General features: G+C 56.9%; 1 protein-coding gene across 10 annotated transcripts in view; it reads left to right on the forward strand.

Moving 5' to 3' along the window:
• ADCY7 (adenylate cyclase 7) overlaps window positions 1–18,269 on the forward strand; it is a 51,719-nt gene that overhangs the window by 15,508 nt on the left and 17,942 nt on the right. For 6 of the 10 annotated variants that reach the window (XM_063797817.1, XM_054668368.2, XM_063797821.1 and 3 more), the window contains exons 2-8: window positions 6,009–6,447; window positions 8,558–8,761; window positions 9,838–9,999; window positions 10,778–10,927; window positions 11,456–11,604; window positions 12,739–12,850; window positions 17,005–17,132. In XM_063797817.1, the coding sequence (XP_063653887.1) occupies window positions 6,277–6,447; window positions 8,558–8,761; window positions 9,838–9,999; window positions 10,778–10,927; window positions 11,456–11,604; window positions 12,739–12,850; window positions 17,005–17,132 (1,076 nt within the window). In that variant the 5' untranslated portion in view covers window positions 6,009–6,276. Of the gene's footprint in view, window positions 1–5,978; window positions 6,448–8,557; window positions 8,762–9,837; window positions 10,000–10,777; window positions 10,928–11,455; window positions 11,605–12,738; window positions 12,851–17,004; window positions 17,133–18,269 lie in introns of all 10 variants that reach the window. The other 4 variants (XM_063797818.1, XM_016929806.4, XM_016929808.4 and 1 more) reach the window with 1 other exon arrangement.

The following is an 18,269-nucleotide window of genomic DNA, read 5'->3' on the forward strand; positions in this document are numbered from 1 at the left end:
GAGCGAGACGGAGCATGCAGGTTTTTTGTCTGCAGCTGCGTGGCGTCCCAGGCAGGGTGTGGGCCCAGGGGCCTGAGCGGGGCCTCTTCCCTGGAGGCTTCCATGCCCCCCTCACTCCAAGGTCCCCACTTCCCCTTTTTGAGGCCAACAGGGCCCCAAAGCAGCCCTGAGCCTGCTGAGGCTCGGCCGGAGGAAGCCAGGCTGTGGTTTCTGCCAACAGTGGCCGGGTGAGGAAGTGGGTGTCCTGTCTGCATCTGTGAAAGCTGGGGGTTTCTAGAACATACTCCCTGCAAGGGCTGTGGTTGTGCTGGGGACGCTGCCAGATCAGCTGGACTGGGGAAGGATTTTCCGAGCACCCAGGGACCTGGCCCTGCAGTTGCAGTATGGAGTCCCAGCCTCTTGCTTCCAGCAGGTCTTCTGGCTGGAGAACCTGGACCCAGCCAGCCAGTATTTGATAAGGAGACCACAGTCCTGCCTTAGTTGCAGGGAAGGGATAAGAGGGTGTGTGTGGGGTTGCTCAGCAGGCTTCCTGGAGGAGGAGGCCATCCTGGAGTTCGCTGGCCTGAACTTGCTCCTGCAAGGCAGAGGGAAGTAATTCGATGGGGTCCCCTGAGCTCCCCACCTCTTGGTCATAGCTCTGTCCTGGGCCTTGTTTGTGGGGAAGAGGTTGGTGTTTTGGGATATTATGGGATTTCTGGATGCCAGCCCCATGAGGGTGATAGGGACCCCGGATATCCTGTGTTTAAATCCCAGCTTTTTTTTTTTTTTTCCAGACAGGATTCTGCTCTATCACCCAGGCAGGAGTGCAGTGGCATGATCATAGTTCAGTGAATGCAGCCTTGACCTCCTGGGTTCAAGCAATTCTCCTGCCTCAGCCTCTCAAGTAGCTTGGACTACAAGTGTATGCCACCAAGCCTGGCTAATTAAAAAAAATAAACAACTTTTTATAGAGATGGGGTCTCATTATATTGCCCAGGCTGGTCTTAAACTCCTGAACTCCTGGCTGGGGCTGGGCTGTGGAGCCTGGAAAGTGTGATGGAGGGATGAGCGGGGCTGTCCCCTCCAAGACCCAGCTCCTTTCTGGAGGACTGGCTGTGTCTGCAGGGGCACACTCTTACCTCTGTGCTGACTGAGACCCTTCCAGTTGACTCTGAACCCACTGAGGGGCCACGGGTGCTTCTTAGACGCAACAAACTGGGTCCAGAAGCCCGATGTGGACTTTGAGACTCTTGGTTGCGAGTGACAGAAGCTCAAACTGGCTGAAGCTGAAAGGGGCATTGCTTGTCCCATGTGGTTAAATATCTAGAGGTTGCGTAAGCTTCAGGCACAGCTGGCTCCTGTGACCCCAGGAGGTGTTGCCAGGCCCCTGTCTTGTGCCAGTTCTCCATGTTGGTGTCAGTTTCAGGTGGGCTCTCTCCTTGTGGTGGCTCGGGTGTCTGCTGACAGTGCCAGGTCACCGACAAAAGAGAACGCCTCTTTCCCTGGGTCAGCAGAAGTCCAAAGAGAGCCTTCACTTCCCAGGCCTGTGGCATTAGGGCTTGAGAGGGACTTTGCTGATTGGCCACACCGGGGTCATGTGGCCCCTGAACCAGGGTACTGAGGGTCGGGAGAAGGGACATTGCACAGCAGAAGCATGAAATACCCTCCTCCCATGTGGACACCTTCCCCACAGGGGAGTCCCCTCTTCTTTAAAATGGGGCTGCTCACCCTGCTTTACCACTGGGGTGGTCGTGAGGTGAGAATAAGTAAGGGACCCCCTGGGACTGCAGTCTCCTCAGGAAGAGGGGACGTGATACCTCTGCTCTTGGTGGCTTTGGAGTTCAGACAGGACCCATGTGGTGTGGGTGAGGGAGTGACAGGGAGGCAGGGCTTGGCTTGAGCTAAGGGAGGACTCAGGGCCAGAAAAAGTGCCCAGTGATGGAGGAGACTGCCCTGAGAGGTGGTGAGCCCCCCGTCATGGAGGTGTGCAAGCTAACAGCAGGGTTGTTTGTTAGCAAGCAGGTGTGCAAGCTAACAGCAGGGTCATTCAATCCGGGAGCCCTGGATTGGATGTGTCTTAGACATGGCAGAAGGATTCCTTTATCCAGGGCCTTGTGGGGAGGCCCTCCCTGTTGCCAACTGAGTCGAGGGCTGGTGGAAGAACTGGTGATTGGACAGGAGGCCTTGAAAACTTCCCGGGCAGGGGGTGCCTCTGGGTCTGGCTTTGGCGGGGTGGCTCCTAGGGAGGAGCTGGCCTGGGGACATGCCACTGGTGGTGGGTTCCTGGGCCCCCTCTGGAGATGTGATCAGTGAGTTCATTCCCCCCAGGCCTCACGGTGCCCGGCTTGTTCCAGGAGCTGGCCAAGGTCCCTGGATGGACCGAAGTCCTTGTGCCCCTGTTGTCCACTGTCCACCTGCCCCTGCCTGCCGTTGCCCAGAAAGTGGCCTAATGAGTTCCTTGAGAGGCGTGTTTACCAGGCCTGTGTTCCCACGGGCCCTTGGGACTCTCTCAGCTGGTTCCTCCCTTTCCTCGTGGTGGCCCAGCCTGGCTTTGTGTGCCTGGAGCGGGTGTGTCCACACACTCTCACACTTGCACTTTCATGCACGTGTCTGGCCGCCTCAGCTCTGGTCTGGGGGCTTTGCCTGGGAGATGGAGCAGTTGTGGGGAGTGGCCTCAGCCCTCTGGTGTTTGGAGCTTCTCAGCCTGGCTGTCCTGGTGCACTGGTGTTTGGCAGCAGGCCAGGGGTCAGGTGGGGTTGCTGTTTGTGTGCTGTGGCATCTGGCTGAGTCCCCCGGGATGTCAGTGGGCAAGCCTGGGCTGAGGAGCCCTGGTTTGGGAGCTGGCAGACCTGGGTTTGCATCCCAGCCTATCTGTCCACCAGCTCCAGCAGTGTGATCTTAGGCAACCACTCTGCCTCTCTGGGCTCAGTTCTGCATCTGTGAGACGGTGGTGCCACCTTGGCCTTTGCCGGTTGTGAAGATGAGAGTGAATGTGTGTGCAGGTGCCGGGGGTGACAGGAACTGCTGCTGTTATTACTGCAAAGGGCTATTTTGGGGTGAGGGGTGCTGAATTGAATGTATCTCAGGCAGGGACCTTATCTTGTTTGGCAACCCCCACAGCACAGGGTTGGATGTATATGGTTAGCACACAGTAAATGCCTCTTGTGGAATACAGACTGATTAGTTTAGATTTAGAGGTTGTAAACTAGTGGGCTGCAATCATTGAAAAATTTGAAATCAGCTGCCAACATTTAAAAATCAGCATTTCACGTAGAAATCAGATTTGTAGCCTGTCTGAGCACTTTGGGCACTTTGACAGCTCTTGGCCACATCCCTGAAGGGTTGCCCCTCGTTGAACAGGTGCCAAGGCCTGTAGACACCTGCCCAGGCACTGAAGGGGATGGGGCCCCCAGCAAATGACCCCTTCCTCCTTCCCCAAATATGTGGTTTTACCATTTTGTTCCTGGTGTGTGGTGATGGAATAGGAACTTCCAGAGGAAATAGAGCCTGAGGTGGCTCCTGGAATTGAGGTGGCCCCAGGGATCTCATACTAGCAGGTGCTGGTTGGGGGGCTTCCCTTAGACTTGGGGACCCTGGATATCCTGCTTTTTGCCTTTGGGGGCTGGGGGCTCACCTGGCCACCTTCCCTCCGCTGGACCAGCTGTCCTTTGAAGCTTCTGCTGGCCATTTGTGTCCTGTGACTGCTCTGAGCTGTCCAGTGTCTCACAGCCTCCCTGCCCTCTGCCTCTGGCCCTGTCCTGGTTCCAATCTGAGGCAGGCTTGGAGGACACTGGGGGCCTGGACTCTTGGTCCAGGGTTGCCCCCTTCACGCAAGGTTCCTGCTGGGAATATGGCAGCTGTCCCCAAGTCCCCATTGCTGTGTGAGGGACTGCACAGTTTTGGTAATTTTCCTTCCTTTGGAGACTGATGGGGATCCCTGGGGAGAGACAGCCCAGACTAGCACACAGGAGATATAAGGGCTGGCAGGCGTAGGGGTGATTCACAAGCCTTTTTGGAATCAATGAATATGCTAAGGAATGAATGGTGCTGGGGAAAGAAGGAACCCATATGGGCTGAGCATGGCAGGCGTGGGGTCAGCTCACAGTGTTGTCACAAAGGGGCCACTGTGTCCCTCTCTGAGACTCAGCTCCCTTTTCTGTGAAGCACGGCTTGCAGACATCTGAAATTTGTGTCAGTGGGCTATTTAAAAAAATAAACAAGATTTTTGCTGGGTACAGTGGCTCATGCCTGAAAGCTTAACACTTCGGAGGCTGAGGAGGGTAGATTGCTTGAGCTTAGGAGTCCAAGACTAGCCTGGGCAACATGGCAAAACCCCATCTCTACAAAAAATACATGGCCCACTGCAGCCTAAGTCTCCCCAGGCTCAGGTAATTCTCCCACCTCAGCCTCCTGCGTAGCTGAGGTCCCAGCTACGCAGGAGGCTGAGGTGGGAGGATTGCCTGAGCCCTGGGAGGTTGAGGCTGCAGCAGGCTATGATCACACCACTTCACTCCAGCCTGGGTGACAGAGTGAGACCCCATCTCAAAAAAAAAAAAAAAAAAAGAAAAAGAAAATGCAGTTTTATGTGGAGCTTACTGTAACACAGATGCAGGGGGCTACCCTGGCTGAAGCAGGCATGAGGGCCTGAGCCTATGCCCCCCCACCTTCCCTTCCCATTGGGGGCCTGATGCATGTCCCCAAATCTCAGGGCTCCTAGGATCACAGCTTGGAACCCTCTGTGCCTGGAGGCATGAGACTCACTGGAAAATGAAGTGAATGTGGTGATTGCACCAGGACCATGGGGACAGAGCAGAGCCTGGAAACAGACACCATCTGTGTGTGATCACCTGACTTATGACAGAGGCGGCTCCACTGAAATTCAGAGAGAGGATGGCCGGTTCACTGAACACTGCTGGGATAATTCAATATCCATATGGAAAAAAGAAGTGAACCTTGATCCCTACCTCACACCATACCCAGAGTGACTCGAAATGGATCAGAGACCTTTGTGTGAAAGCAAAACAGTGAAACATGCAGAGCAGAGCTGGCCTGTAGAAGCTTCTGTGATGATAGACATGCTCTGTTTATCTGTGCTGTCCAGTACAGCAGCTGCATGTAGCCATTGGGTATTTGATTTTTTTTTTTTTTGAGATGGAGTCTCACTCTGTTGCCCAGGCTGGATGCAATGGCATGATCTCAGCTCACTGCAACATTTGCCTCCCAGGTTCAAGCCATTCTCCTGCCTCAGCTTCCCGAGTAGCTGGGATTACAGGCACACGTCACCATGTCCGGCTAATTTTTGTATTTTTAGTGGAGAGGGGGTTTTACCACGTGGGCCAGGCTGGTCTCGAACTCCTGACCTCAGGTGATCCGCCTGCCTTGACCTCTCAAAGTGCTGGGATTACAGGCATGAGCCACCATGCCTGGCTGGCTGTTGAGTATTTGAAATGTGGCTAGTGTGACTGAGGGACTGAATTTCTAATTTTATTTTAAATTAATTTAAATTTAATTTAAAATAGTGGCTGGGCATGGTGGCTCATGCCTGTAATCCCAGCACTTTGGGAGGCTGAGGCAGGAGGATTACTTGAGCCCACGAGTTCAAAACCACCCTGGGCAGCAGGGGGAGACCCCCATCTCTACAAAAGAGAATTTAAAAATTAGCTGCACACCTGTAGTCCCAGCTACTTAGGAGGCTGAGGTGGGAGAATCACTTGAGCCCGGGAGTTTGAGGCTGCAGTGAGCTATGATCGTGCCACTGCACTCCAGCCTGGGCAACAGAGTGAGGCCCTGTCTTGAAAAAAAAAAAAAAAAAAAGCAGCCACATGTGGTTAGTGGCTACTGTCTTGGACAGTGCAGTTCTAGAAGACACAGGGGACTAACTTTACGACAACAGGATATAAAAGTTAGGTTAGGGTTAAGATGGATAAATCAGACTCGGTGCTGTGAGGCCTGGGTCCCGCTCTCCCTGATGCTAGCCCTCCCCTGACTTGGCCCATTAGGTCAAGTTCCTGTCTGCTTCGTCTCCGCAGAGCTGAGGAACTGCGTGTGGAGTCAGCCCAGTCTGGATGCACAGGAGGATGCTGGCGGCACAGTGAGTGAGGCCTGGTGCCAGAGCTGTGCGGACCCCTCGTTGGCCATGGAGCAGCAGGCCCAGAGGCCCTCTCCCCAGCCCTGCTTGCCTGCCTCGGAGAGGACAGAGGCCTAGGCCCACGGGGGAGGGTGTTGGCAGACAGATGCCCTCCAGGCCCTGGGGCCTCCTTAACGGCCCCTTAACGACACGTGTGCCAAGGGTGGAGGATGCCAGCCAAGGGGCGCTACTTCCTCAACGAGGGCGAGGAGGGCCCTGACCAAGATGCGCTCTACGAGAAGTACCAGCTCACCAGCCAGCATGGGCCGCTGCTGCTCACGCTCCTGCTGGTGGCCGCCACTGCCTGCGTGGCCCTCATCATCATCGCCTTCAGCCAGGGGGTGAGTGAGGGCAGCCCCTGGGCTTCACGTCTCGGCCCCAACCTGCTGCTGTCTTGCCAAGCTGCTATCTTCTCTTAGCCTCAGTTTCCTCTTCTGTAAAATGCTATGCTTTTTTGTTTGTTTTGTTTTGTTTTTGTTTTTTTTTTGAGACAGAGTCTCACTCTGTCACCCAGGCTGGAGTGCAGTGGCATGATCTCGGCTCACTGCAACCTCCATCTCCTGGGCTCAAGCAATTCTCCTGCCTCAGCCTTCCGAGTAGCTAGGATGACAGGTGCGTGCCACCATGCCCAGCTAATTTTTGTATTTTTAGTAGAGACGGGCTTTCACCATGTTGGCCAGGCTGGTCTCGAACTCCCGACCTCAGGTGATCCACCTGCTTCGGCCCCCCAAAGTGCTGGGATTATAGACGTAAGCCACCATGCTCGGCCAATGCTCTGTCTTTTACAGCACATTTAGACTGGTAGAAGACAAGTTTCTAATTTAAAAAAAATGTTTTTGAGACTGGGCCTTGCTTTGTTGCCTAGGTTGGCCTTGAACTCCTGGGTTCAAGTAACCATCCTGGCTTATCCTCCTGAGTAGCTGGGAGTACAAGCATGCACGACCATGCCCAGCCTCTCTAACTTTAATTCAATTTTGAAGTCTGGAGTGGTTTCAGACATTACATTAACTTGTCCAGATAAACTACTCTCATTTTTCTCCATGATGAAATTTGATTCTACTGAAGACCTGGGTCAGGGATGGCCTGCGTATCACTGCCCTCACCTCCTGTACCCATGCAGACATCATTAATCAATCCCTACACTCCACACTGAGCCTGTCTACATTCTCAGAATCCTCCTTTTGTTTTTTTTGTTTGTTTGTTTGTTTTTGTAGAGACATGGCCTCGCTATGTTGCCCAGGCTGGTCTTGAACTCCTGGCCTCAAGCAATCCTCCTGCCTTGGCCTCCCAAAGTGTTGGGATTACAGGTGTGAACCACTGTGCCCGGCCTCAGAATCCTTTTTAACACAGCTCTCCAGGCTGGCACCACTCATGTCATTTCTGGCCCAGGCAATTGCCTTGGTACAGCCACTAGCTGTGTTTAGCTATTGAGCATTTAAAAAGTGGGTAATGTGACTGAGGAACTGCATTTTTCAAAAAAAAAGAGTTTCACTCTTGTTGCCCAGGCTGGAGTGCAATGGCACCAACTTGGCTCGCTGCAGCCTCCACCTCCTAGGTTCAAGTGAATCTCCTGCCTCAGCCTCCCGAGTAGCTGGGATTACAGGCCCATGCCACCACGCCTGGCTAATTTTTGTATTTTTAGTAAAGACAGGGTTTCACCATGTTGGCCAGGCTGGTCTCAAATTCCTGACCTCAGCTGATCCACCTGCCTTGGCCTTCCAAAGTGCTGGGATTATAGGCGTGAGCCACCATGCCCAGCCCATTTTCTTTTTAGTGAATGTAAATTTGATTAGCTGAGTTCTAGAAGAACACTCAGAAACTCCAGGGTGTTTATGTGAGTGAAGTGGCCAGGACCTAGCAGCTGCCAGTGCAGCCTGGATCCATGTGGCTACCAACCACAGGACGCTTGCTACTGTGTGCCAGCCCCCAGATCAGGCCTCTGCCCCCACGGACCTCCCGGATGCTCTGCCGGTCCCGTCCCACCTCTGTGCCATTGCCCCAGCTCCTCCCCTGTGGGATGACTTTTGCTGGTATCCCTCACCAGCCTCTGCTCACTCACTGAGGGCCAGGCGCAGTGTCCTCTTTGGGCGGCTTTCCAAGGCTCTGCCTGTGAATGAGTCCTGCCCTGTGCTTGTGGTATCACCTGCGGCTGTGCACAGAGCACCGTGGGAACCCAGAGAGGAGGCAGAGGCAGATGGAGAGTGATGGCATCATGGGCGGGGCTGTGGGTGATGCTCTGGTTCCCGAGATGATGGGAAGGGGGTGGTTGAGGCAGCCTTGGCAGAGGCGACAAAGGCCAGAAGGTGAGTGGAAACCAGGTATGGGAGGGTGCATCCACACCCTTCATGTGGAGGAAGCTGTAAGTGAGGCAGCCAGCCCGGCAGGCTTTCTGGAGGAGGTGGCTCTGCACTGGGGAAAGCCAAGGCATTTCTGTCTGTTTGCTCCACCCAGGACCCCTCCAGACACCAGGCCATTCTGGGCATGGCGTTCCTGGCGCTGGCGGTGTTTGCGGCCCTCTCTGTGCTGATGTACGTCGAGTGTCTCCTGCGGCGCTGGCTCAGGGCCTTGGCGCTGCTCACCTGGGCCTGCTTGGTGGCGCTGGGCTATGTGCTGGTGTTCGACGCATGGACAAAGGCGGCCTGTGCGTGGGAGCAGGTAACGGGAACTCTGGACTCCCTGCCGGCTGCGCCCTCAGCAGCTCCCATCCCCGTGGTTGGTGGGCATACCACAGGCCCTTCCTGCCCCACGCTTGGCTGTGTGTCTAGGATGGCCCCAGGCTGGTTTTGTCCCTGTGAGTTCTCTGCATTGACAGGGCTGAGGTGGGGAGAGCATCCACTTGGACGTTGGGCTGCAGCACATTCGGGTGGCTCCAGTTTGGTTGGAGATGACAGAACTTCAGCTCAAAGAGGCAAAAAGGCACAAACTGGTTCCTGTGTCAGGAAAGGCCGAGGGGGTCAGTGCTGGGCTCCAGCGGGTAACTGGAACTGGGGCCTCTGGACAGCTTCGGCCCCGGGCACGCTGTCCCCAGGTGGGGGCAGAGAAGTTCACAGCGGCTCCAGGCTGCCCACCCCAGCTGAGAGAGAGGGCCCTTTCTCAACCAGCTCGACCTGCAGGCTTGAGCCACACTGGCCTGGCTGTGGTCATGGGCCCAGTCCTGGAGAGGCTGTCACCAAGCGGTAGCACACTCTGACCAGTGGGCCTGGGTCCTATGACAGCTCCTGTGGCTGGGGTCGGGTGGGGTGAGGCCCAAGGAAACCATGTGGACTGAAGGGGAGGGAGAGGGCAGCACTCCCGGAGGGCTGGACGCAGGACCAGCCGGTGGGGATGGTGGGGCAGCTCTGGGGGTAGAGGGAGGGCGGGTGGGGCCGCATTGCTGGAGGCAGCTGGTGAGAGGGTGCCTCAGCCTCCCGGTCATCATTTCTGCTGAGCGAGAACCACGTGGCAGGGGCACCAGGTGGGGGCTCCCTGGATCACGCGGGGCATGGAGCCTCCCACCTAGGGTGGCCACAGGCAGTGGATCAGCACAGGCAACCGTGAACCTTGTGGCCGGGCCCACCCTAGAAACACATTATGGCTTTTCTTGTTCCCTTGTATGTCTGCCCACGCAGGGGGTGGCGAGGGAGCCAACCTAAGGATACACACTGGGTGGGCTGCTGTGGTGCAGGGTTCCGGGGGCTGTACGGCCTGGGGCAGCATCTTGGGGCACCGGGCTTACCAGGCTGCATCCACAGGTGCCCTTCTTCCTGTTCATTGTCTTCGTGGTGTACACGCTACTGCCCTTCAGCATGCGGGGCGCTGTCGCCGTTGGGGCCGTCTCCACTGCCTCCCACCTCCTGGTGCTCGGTTCTTTGATGGGAGGCTTCACGACACCCAGTGTCCGGGTGGGGCTGCAGGTGAGGGATGGGCTAAGGCCTCTGGGGGAGGTTTTGTGGTCTGGGTCTAAGGGCAGATGGGGGGGCCCCCTCTGGGTGAATCAGACCCAAAGGCCCCGGAGCCGTGTTTGCAGACAGCCCGCTCCAAGGCCGGGCCCTCTCCAAGTCTGCTCGGAAGCTGGGCTCCAGGCGTGGCCCCGCCCTCTGGCCTTTGCTTTGCTGGCCTAGGGCTCCCCTGTGGCTCAGCCCTCAGGGTCGTGACCTCAGGCCTTGCCTCCCGGTTCAGGGACACTGTCATGGGGTGAGTCCCATTGCCGAAGTTTCCCCTCGCAGGCCCTGTCCTGACGGGGCTTGGGGGAGTACCCCAGGACTCTGCCTTGTGTCTTTGTGTTGAATGAGTGAATCTTCTGTTCATAATTATTGGGGGTTTAGAGATGTGTTTTCCCCCTGACCAGGCCTGGTGTCCTCTCCAGGCAGAGGCTGGCCCTCTGCACAGCCAGCTGGGTGCTGTGCCCTCTGGGACTGCCCTTAGCACGCATGCCCCTCGGGCCCTGGGCTCTGTGAGGTGGTCTCTTCTGCCTCCCTGGGTGTCCTGGTCTTGCAGTCCTAGTGACTCACTAGGAGACTAGCTCCTGTCTGGGCCTCAGTTTCCCTGTCTGCCCCAGGAAGAGTGCCATTCTCAGTGGGTTGAAGGTCAGGGAATGGGAAGAGGTGCCATCACTAGTCCGCCTGGGGGTCTGGTGCCTCGGGAGGGCATGGGCCAGGCCACATAATGAGCCAAACCCCGGTCTACCCGCAGCTGCTGGCCAACGCAGTCATCTTCCTGTGCGGGAACCTGACAGGCGCCTTCCACAAGCACCAAATGCAGGATGCGTCCCGGGACCTCTTCACCTACACTGTGAAGTGCATCCAGATCCGCCGGAAGCTGCGCATCGAGAAGCGCCAGCAGGTGGGACCCGGCCCCCACTCCTCACCCTGTACACCCCTGTCCTCTTCCTCTTTCTGTTGGACATGAGACACTCATGCTGCCATGTGCATGAGGTGCAAGGCCAGACACCCATGTAGGTCTCACCTCGGTGAGTCCTGGGCTCCAGCAGGGTAACCATAGCCTGCTGACCCTTGACTCTGCCTTCCTCTGTGTGGTTTCAGTCCTGGGCACGCTGTCCCCAGGTGGCGGCAGAGAAGGCCGTAGTGGCTCCAGGCTGCTCACCCATCAGCTTAGCCTCCCCAGCTGAAAGAGCCCTTTCTCAGTCAGCCTGAGTCCCGGGGGCTGCTGGGTACATGGGAGGTAAATGCCCAGTTGGGTTGGTGGAGGACAAGAGCAGAGATGGGGACATTGTGGGCAGGGCAGGCAGGCAGGGAGGATGGGGGCCAAGGAGGCCAGGTCTGGGCCCTGATGCTACCCTGCCTGTCCCCCGCTGGTCCCTCCGCCGGTCGCTCTGCTGGTCCCTCTGCTGGTCTGCCCACCCGCACCCAGGAGAACCTGCTGCTGTCAGTGCTTCCGGCCCACATCTCCATGGGCATGAAGCTGGCCATCATCGAACGGCTCAAGGAGCATGGTGACCGTCGCTGCATGCCCGACAACAACTTCCACAGCCTCTACGTCAAGAGGCACCAGAACGTCAGGTGGGCGGTGAGATGTGTGATCAGCATATCCCAGGGACTGGGTCCACCGTTCCGCCGGCCCCCAGGCGGCCTCCCCGCCCTATCTGGAGGCTCAGACCCCTGCCCATATAGGGATTGGGAGAGGGCCCCATGGTTCCAGGTCAATCTGGGGCCCTCCCTGGGCCTCAGAACCCCCACTTGTGGGCAGGATCAGATCAGGGCTCTTAAATTAGAGAATTTAGATTGGTATTGAAAGATCTAGCACCCCCAAAAAACTGTAAAACTGTGAGCAAACATAGCTTTTGTGAAGGAAGGGGTCCTTTCAGATGGTTCTCAAGGGAGCACAGGACCCCCAGAATGAGGTAAACCCCCCTGGCCTTGGTGCCCAGGAGTGCCCCGGTTCTGACACCTGTCTTTGGCTGATTTGCAGGGAACCACAAAGTTTTACTTGAATGCACTGACATGAGTTTGTCAAGTGTCGATGTGGGTGCTGGGTGCCGTTGAGTGTAGATGTGGGTCCCAGGAGACCCCCTGGGTCCTCTGCCTGCAGCGCCAGCATTACATCCAAGGCTGGCCTGTTGCCTTTTCTCTGGGCTGTGGATGGTCCATGAGCTTAAGGACTTTGGAGCAGGGAGAACTGGTGCAGATGCCAGCTCTTGGCTTCCCAGCAAGTCTCAATGTCCTGGAGACTCAGTTTGTGCATCTGTAGAACGGGAGTTCTGCAAGGGCTGTGTGAGGACTCAATGCCTGTAAAGTGCTGGGCATGGAGGTTGGCTTGAGGGAGCATGGAGCTGCCTCTCACCAGGGAGTTCTGAAGTCTGTGCTGTGGTGAACATTGGATGGGAAAGGGGAAGGCTCCGGGCTTCCTGCAGGAGTGCCCTTCGGCTGTCTGCAGTGATAGGGCCTGGGGTGGGGCCGAGGGCTCCTGCAGGCTCTGAATTTTGCTCCCTTCTGCTTTAACGTGAAGCCCCTGGAACTTTAATCTGTCTCTATGGCTGGGCGTGACTCTCCCATCCCTATGGAGGCCGAGGAAGGACAGGGGTGAATGGGCTCAGGCCTGGCAGGCTCCTGGGGCTCCAGATAGTCCTCCGTGCTCCTGCTGCTGCTGTCCAGGAGCCTGGCTCTGACACTCCTTTCCACCTGCCCCATTCCCAGCATCCTCTATGCGGACATCGTGGGCTTCACGCAGCTGGCCAGCGACTGTTCCCCCAAGGAGTTGGTGGTGGTGCTGAATGAGCTCTTTGGCAAGTTCGACCAGATCGCCAAGGTGAGCCCGCCGGCCTACAATGGGCAAAGCCAGGCCCCTCCGCTGCCTATTACATCCCCAGGGGTGTCCTGTGTTCAGCGCCCTGCTGGAATTGGGATGGGGAGGTGTGGCTGAATTTTAGCATCCAGCCAGTAAACACAAGCACCCCATGGTAAAGGTGGGGGTGAGTGGTGGCCACGGCAGCCAGGATCCTGTGCCCCCAGAGTGAGAGGCCAGTGGGGAGACTGACAGTGCACACTGGGCAATATACTGGGGCTCTGGAGCTCAGATGGGGGCTCAGGAGGAGGAGATGGCTCCATCCTCACTGGCAAGGCTAGCAGCCTCCACTCACCTGGTAGCTCAGGAGGACTGTGGAATGCCCAGCCTCACCCAGAAGCTGCTTTTCACAGGATCTGAGGTGAATCATGTGCACATTAAACTTTTACATTTTGTTTGTTTGTTTTTGTGAGATGGAGTCTCATTCTGTCGTGAAGGCTGGAGTGCAGTGGTGCCATCACTGCTCACTGCAGCCTCGACCTGCCAGGCTCAAGTGATTCTCATGCCTCAGCCTCCTGAGTAGCTGGGACTACAGGCATGCGCCACCACGCCTGGCTAATTTTTTGTATTTTTTTTTTTTTTTTGTAGCAATGGGGTTTCGCCATGTAGGCCAGGCTGGTCTCGAACTCCTGACCTCAAGTGATCATCCCCTCTTGGCCTCCCAAGTGCTGGGATTACAGCCATGGGCCACCGCTCCTGGCCCACCTTAAAGTCTGAGATACTTGAAAAAATATCTGAGGAGGAAAGGGAACAGTGTTCTTAGCAGGGGGAACAGCACAGACAAAGCCTGGAGTAGAAAGAAAGCCCCGTGTGTCCATGGGGTGAACATGCTCAGTGTGCATGTGAGGTGTGAGGGGGACAAGGGCACAAGGTCTGACATGCAAGGACATGAGGGCTGAGGCGAGGACCAGGATGCTGAGGAGCTCGACACGTGCCAGGCAGGGAGGGGGTCAGGCAAGCAACATTTCCATTAATGGACCAAATGGTCCTGAGAGAGGGTAAGTGCCAGGCCCTGAGTCTGGGTGGGGCCTTGGGCCTACATGGTATGTGCTTTGAAGAAGAGAAGTGTGGGGTCCAGGAAGCCTGGGGAGCACCTAGCCCAGCCTCAGGTGATCAGGGCAGGCTTCCTGGAAGTGGTGGCCATTAAATAGAGACTGAAGTGTAAGATTTAAGGTGGTGGCTCCCTATCCTGGCTGTACATGCAAATCACATGGAAAGCTTAAATAAAACACCAGTGCCCGTGTCCACACCCATCAGAGTTCTGTTTTGTTTTGTTTTTGAGACAGAGTCTTGCTCTGTCACCTAGCGTGAAGTGCAATGGCATAATCATGGCTCACAGCAGCCTCAACCTGCCTGGGCTCAGGCGTCCTCCCACTTCAGCCTCCTGAGCAGCTGTGACTACAGGTGTGCACCACAACCCCAGGCTAATTTTTTTGTATTTTGTGGAGATGGGGTTTTGCTACATTGTCCAGGCTGGTCTTGAATTCCTATGCTCAAGTGATCCACCCACCTCAGCCTCCCAAAGTGCTAGGATTACAGGCATGCACCATCATGCCCTGCCCCATCAGACTGTTTTTTTTTTTTTTTTTGAGATGGAGTCTTGCTCTGTTGCCCAGGCTGGAGTGCAGTGGTGTGATCTCTGCTCACTGCAAGCTCCGCCTCCTGGGTTCACACCATTCTCCTGCCTCACCCTCCTGAGTAGCTGGGACTACAGGCGCCTGCCACCACGCCTGGCTAATTTTTTGTATTTTTAATAGAGACAGGGTTTCACCATGTTAGCCAGGATGGTCTTGATTTCCTGACCTTGTGATCCGCCTGCCTCGACCTCTCAAAGTGCTGGGATTACAGGTGTGAGCCACTGCGCCAGGCCAGAATTTGTAAGAGCCCCGCAGGTGTCTCTGTGGGCAGAGAATCAATGGTCTAGAACTTGATGGGAGGCAAGTTATGACTTCACACTGGGAAGAATTTTTCATGATCAGAGCTACTCAATCCCAGGAGGGACTGGAAGTGGGCTCCCTGTTGCAGGGGGTAACCAAGCTTCTACAGGATTGCACTGGTCAGGGATGCTCTGGAAAACTGTCCCATCCTGGGGATTGTGGACTGAGTGACTCAGAGGGCCTGTCTAGCCTGGAACCTTCCTTCAGGATCTGCATGGCTTCTGAACCAGCAGCTGGGAGCCCCAGAGGTTGGGCCTCATGTGAGGCAGGGGCCCTGGGCTCGGGCCACAGCTGGCCCTTTCCTTACCATAAAGCCCACACAGAGGGTCCCTTGCCCTTGGACACAGTCTTCCCTCTCCAGCAGGCCCAGGAGGCGTGGCCCTATTGCACAGATGGGGAAAGGGAGGCCATGGCAGGTGCCAGCTTCCCAGTCAGAGCATCTAATCTCTGGGCAGAGTTGGGCAGGGCTGGTCCCAGCCTTTTCTCCTATCAACAATCAGATTCCAGAAGTGTAAGCTCTTTCCAAGAGCCAGGGCCTCCTCTCTCAGAGGCATACAAGTCACACCTCCGCACAAGACCCAGCTCCCCAACTCCAAGTGTCAGAGACACAGGGGACTGTCAGCCGGTGGAGCAGCCTGGGGAATGTGGCCTCTCCTACATCCCCGAGAGCTGGGCTGGGTCCATGGGCAGTCCTGTGCCTGGTCCAAGAGGAGATCAGGGTAGCTGGAGCCTAGTATCCAGGTCTGCCAAGATTGCCTGCTTTCTAGGAAAGCCACTGTCCTCTTGTCCTTGCGGTCACTCAGAACTCACTCAGCATGTGCCAGATGGGGCCCAGCAGGAAACATCTGGCACACGCTGAAACTGAGTAATTGGCGGAGGGCACAGGCCAGGGATGGTTCCCAGGCTGGGCAGGTGCAGGGGACCTGGAGGCAGGGCTGGTGCTGTGTCTGGGGCCTGGGTCTGTGATGGCTGATGGGCACAGAGTAGGGACGAGGACAGGATAGGCTCGAGTCCTGGAGACAGATGGTGTTCCAGGAGCAGGCCTAGCCCTCGTGAGCCTGCAGGACAGAGCCCTCTTAGCTCCCTCCTGGCCAGAAGCCAGAGCACAGGGCCACCTGCTGGGGCGTCCAGTCTGAGGGTCAGCTGAGTGGGGTAGAGGGTGGGGAGGGGAGAGCAGAGGCAGATGGCGCTCCTTCTTCAGCTCCCCTAAAGCCCCACCCACGAGGCCTCGGTGCATGTGGCCACCCTTGCTGAGGGCTTAAGGAGGGTCTGGTGACGCAGCAGTGCCTCAGATGAACCTCAGAGGGCTCTCGGGGGTCCCCTTCTCTCCCTGGGCCTTTTCCTATGAGTCCCCACCCTCGCCACTCTCCTACTCTGCCCTCCCCATTCCCTCTTTCCTCTCTGCATTGATATCTTTCCTCCCCACCCCTAAGCCCTGTCAGCACAGCCACTGCTTGGGTGACCTTGAAACCTGCTGATCCCTTGGTGTGTACACCTGTGACCTCTGTCCTCACCCCCCACTCCTGCAGCCTCCTGGCTGCCTCGCAGTCTCTTCCCCAGCTTTGTGGCCCCAGGGCTCCTGTGAGTCCTTGAGTACTCTTCCTGCAGAGACTGGCATGGCCGGCTCTCTCGGTTCCTCGGGGTCTTAGCTCAAATGTTTCTGATTCCAACTCTGAGAGGTCTTCGCTGGCCTCCTGGGAACATCACTTCCCTCCTGTGCCTTGGTTTTCTCCTTAGCCCCCATCACAGCTGGGCACACTGTATTGTTTTTGTCTTTCTAGTTTAGTGCCCACCCCTCCTGCCTGCGTGCAAGCTCCGTGGCTGCAGAGATTTGCATCTATTTTGTTCACTGCTGTGTCCCCTTGCCTGGCCTGGGGCCGGGTACTCAGTAGGCACTCAAACATTACCTGGGCAAATGAAACCAAGGCAGACCCCTCCCCGAGGCCCTTAGGAACACTCGTGTTCACCTCTGGTGCTTGCCTGCGGGTTCCTCCTGGGGAGGCCCCCATGTCGCTAAGCCTTTTGCCAGGCCCAGAAGTGGCTCCTGGTGACTGGACCCCAGGAGGCAAGCCCCCAGCCAGGAGAGAGCCGGGTGCACCCTGGAGGGTGGGGGGAGGCGGCTGTCATGAGAGGTCCCAGCCCCACATCTTCCAGTGACCAGGCCCTTCCCTCACCCTGCAGGCCAACGAGTGCATGCGAATCAAGATCCTCGGCGACTGCTACTACTGTGTATCGGGCCTGCCCGTGTCGCTGCCTACCCACGCCCGGAACTGCGTGAAGATGGGGCTGGACATGTGCCAGGCCATCAAGTAGGTCCTGGGCGGGCCCAGGCCCTGGGTCCTGCCCTGTGGCGGACCCTCCTGGGCATGGTAGGGGATGTGTCATTCTCATGTCACAGATGGGGAAACTGAGGCTCGGGGGGTTGGGGGTGAAAGCAGCTTGCCTGGACCACCCAGCCTGCTGGAGGATTCAGACTTCATCTGTTTGCGTCCCTCCCTGTGGTGCTGCCTGTGACTGAGTCCCAGAAAGCATCTCCGGAGCTCAGAGCTGGGTGATGTGAGGTCAGGGCGGTGGGCTCCGCTCCCCTCAAGGATGGGGTCTTAGCAACAGCAGGAGGCTTCAGGGCAGGCAGCTGGGGGACCTTTCAGACCCAGGGGTCGACTCCAAGGCTCCATCTGCTTCCTGCTCCCCAGTGAAGATCCTGGAGTCAGGCTTGGTCCTGAGGCTGCGGGGAGACCCCCAGCTCCCCTCTAGGTCCCCTGTGGCTCTGAGCAGCTGGGGTCTGTGGGAGGAATTTGCCGAGAGGGCTGTATGGGGAGAGGGCCAGGCAGGCCCAGCCAGGCTGACCAGTGTGGGGCAGAGCAGGGCCCGGTGGGGCTGCCCGTCCTGGACATCAGGCCGTGTTCCAGCCTGTCCTTCTCCTGAAGTCCTGCCATAGGTGGCTGGTGTTGCCAGAAAGAAGCCTGGGCAGAGCTGGAGGGGCCTGGCCTGCACCACTGCCTGTGTGACCTCAGGCTGGCCCCTGCCCTGTAATAGGCAGAGGTTGTACAGGCCCTCGTGCACCTCTGGTTCCGACCCTGGAAGGCTTGGTCAGTGCCCAGCCTTGTTGGTGGACACGTGGTGCCGCTTGTCATGGGGACTCAGGCTCTGTTCCTGTCTTGGGGGTCCCCTGTGCCCCAAGGAAGCTCTCCCGTGGGGCTCCGCTCCTGTGCTCAGTGGTGCTAACAACTCCCAGGGCCCCTGCTTCCCAGGGATTGGGGGGGCATAGAAGGTGCCCATGGTCTGGGCCCCTGTGTTCCTTGTCTATGCTAGGTTTTGCGTGGTTCCTGGACCCCCTCTGTAGACGCCAGTAAACTTTATTTATTTATTTATTTATTTATTTATTTATTTGAGATGGAGTCTTGCTGTGTTGCCCAGAGCGTATCTCGGTTCACCACAACCTCTGC

This window comes from Pan troglodytes, chromosome 18, assembly GCF_028858775.2.
Source record: "Pan troglodytes isolate AG18354 chromosome 18, NHGRI_mPanTro3-v2.0_pri, whole genome shotgun sequence".
NCBI lineage: Eukaryota > Metazoa > Chordata > Mammalia > Primates > Hominidae > Pan > Pan troglodytes.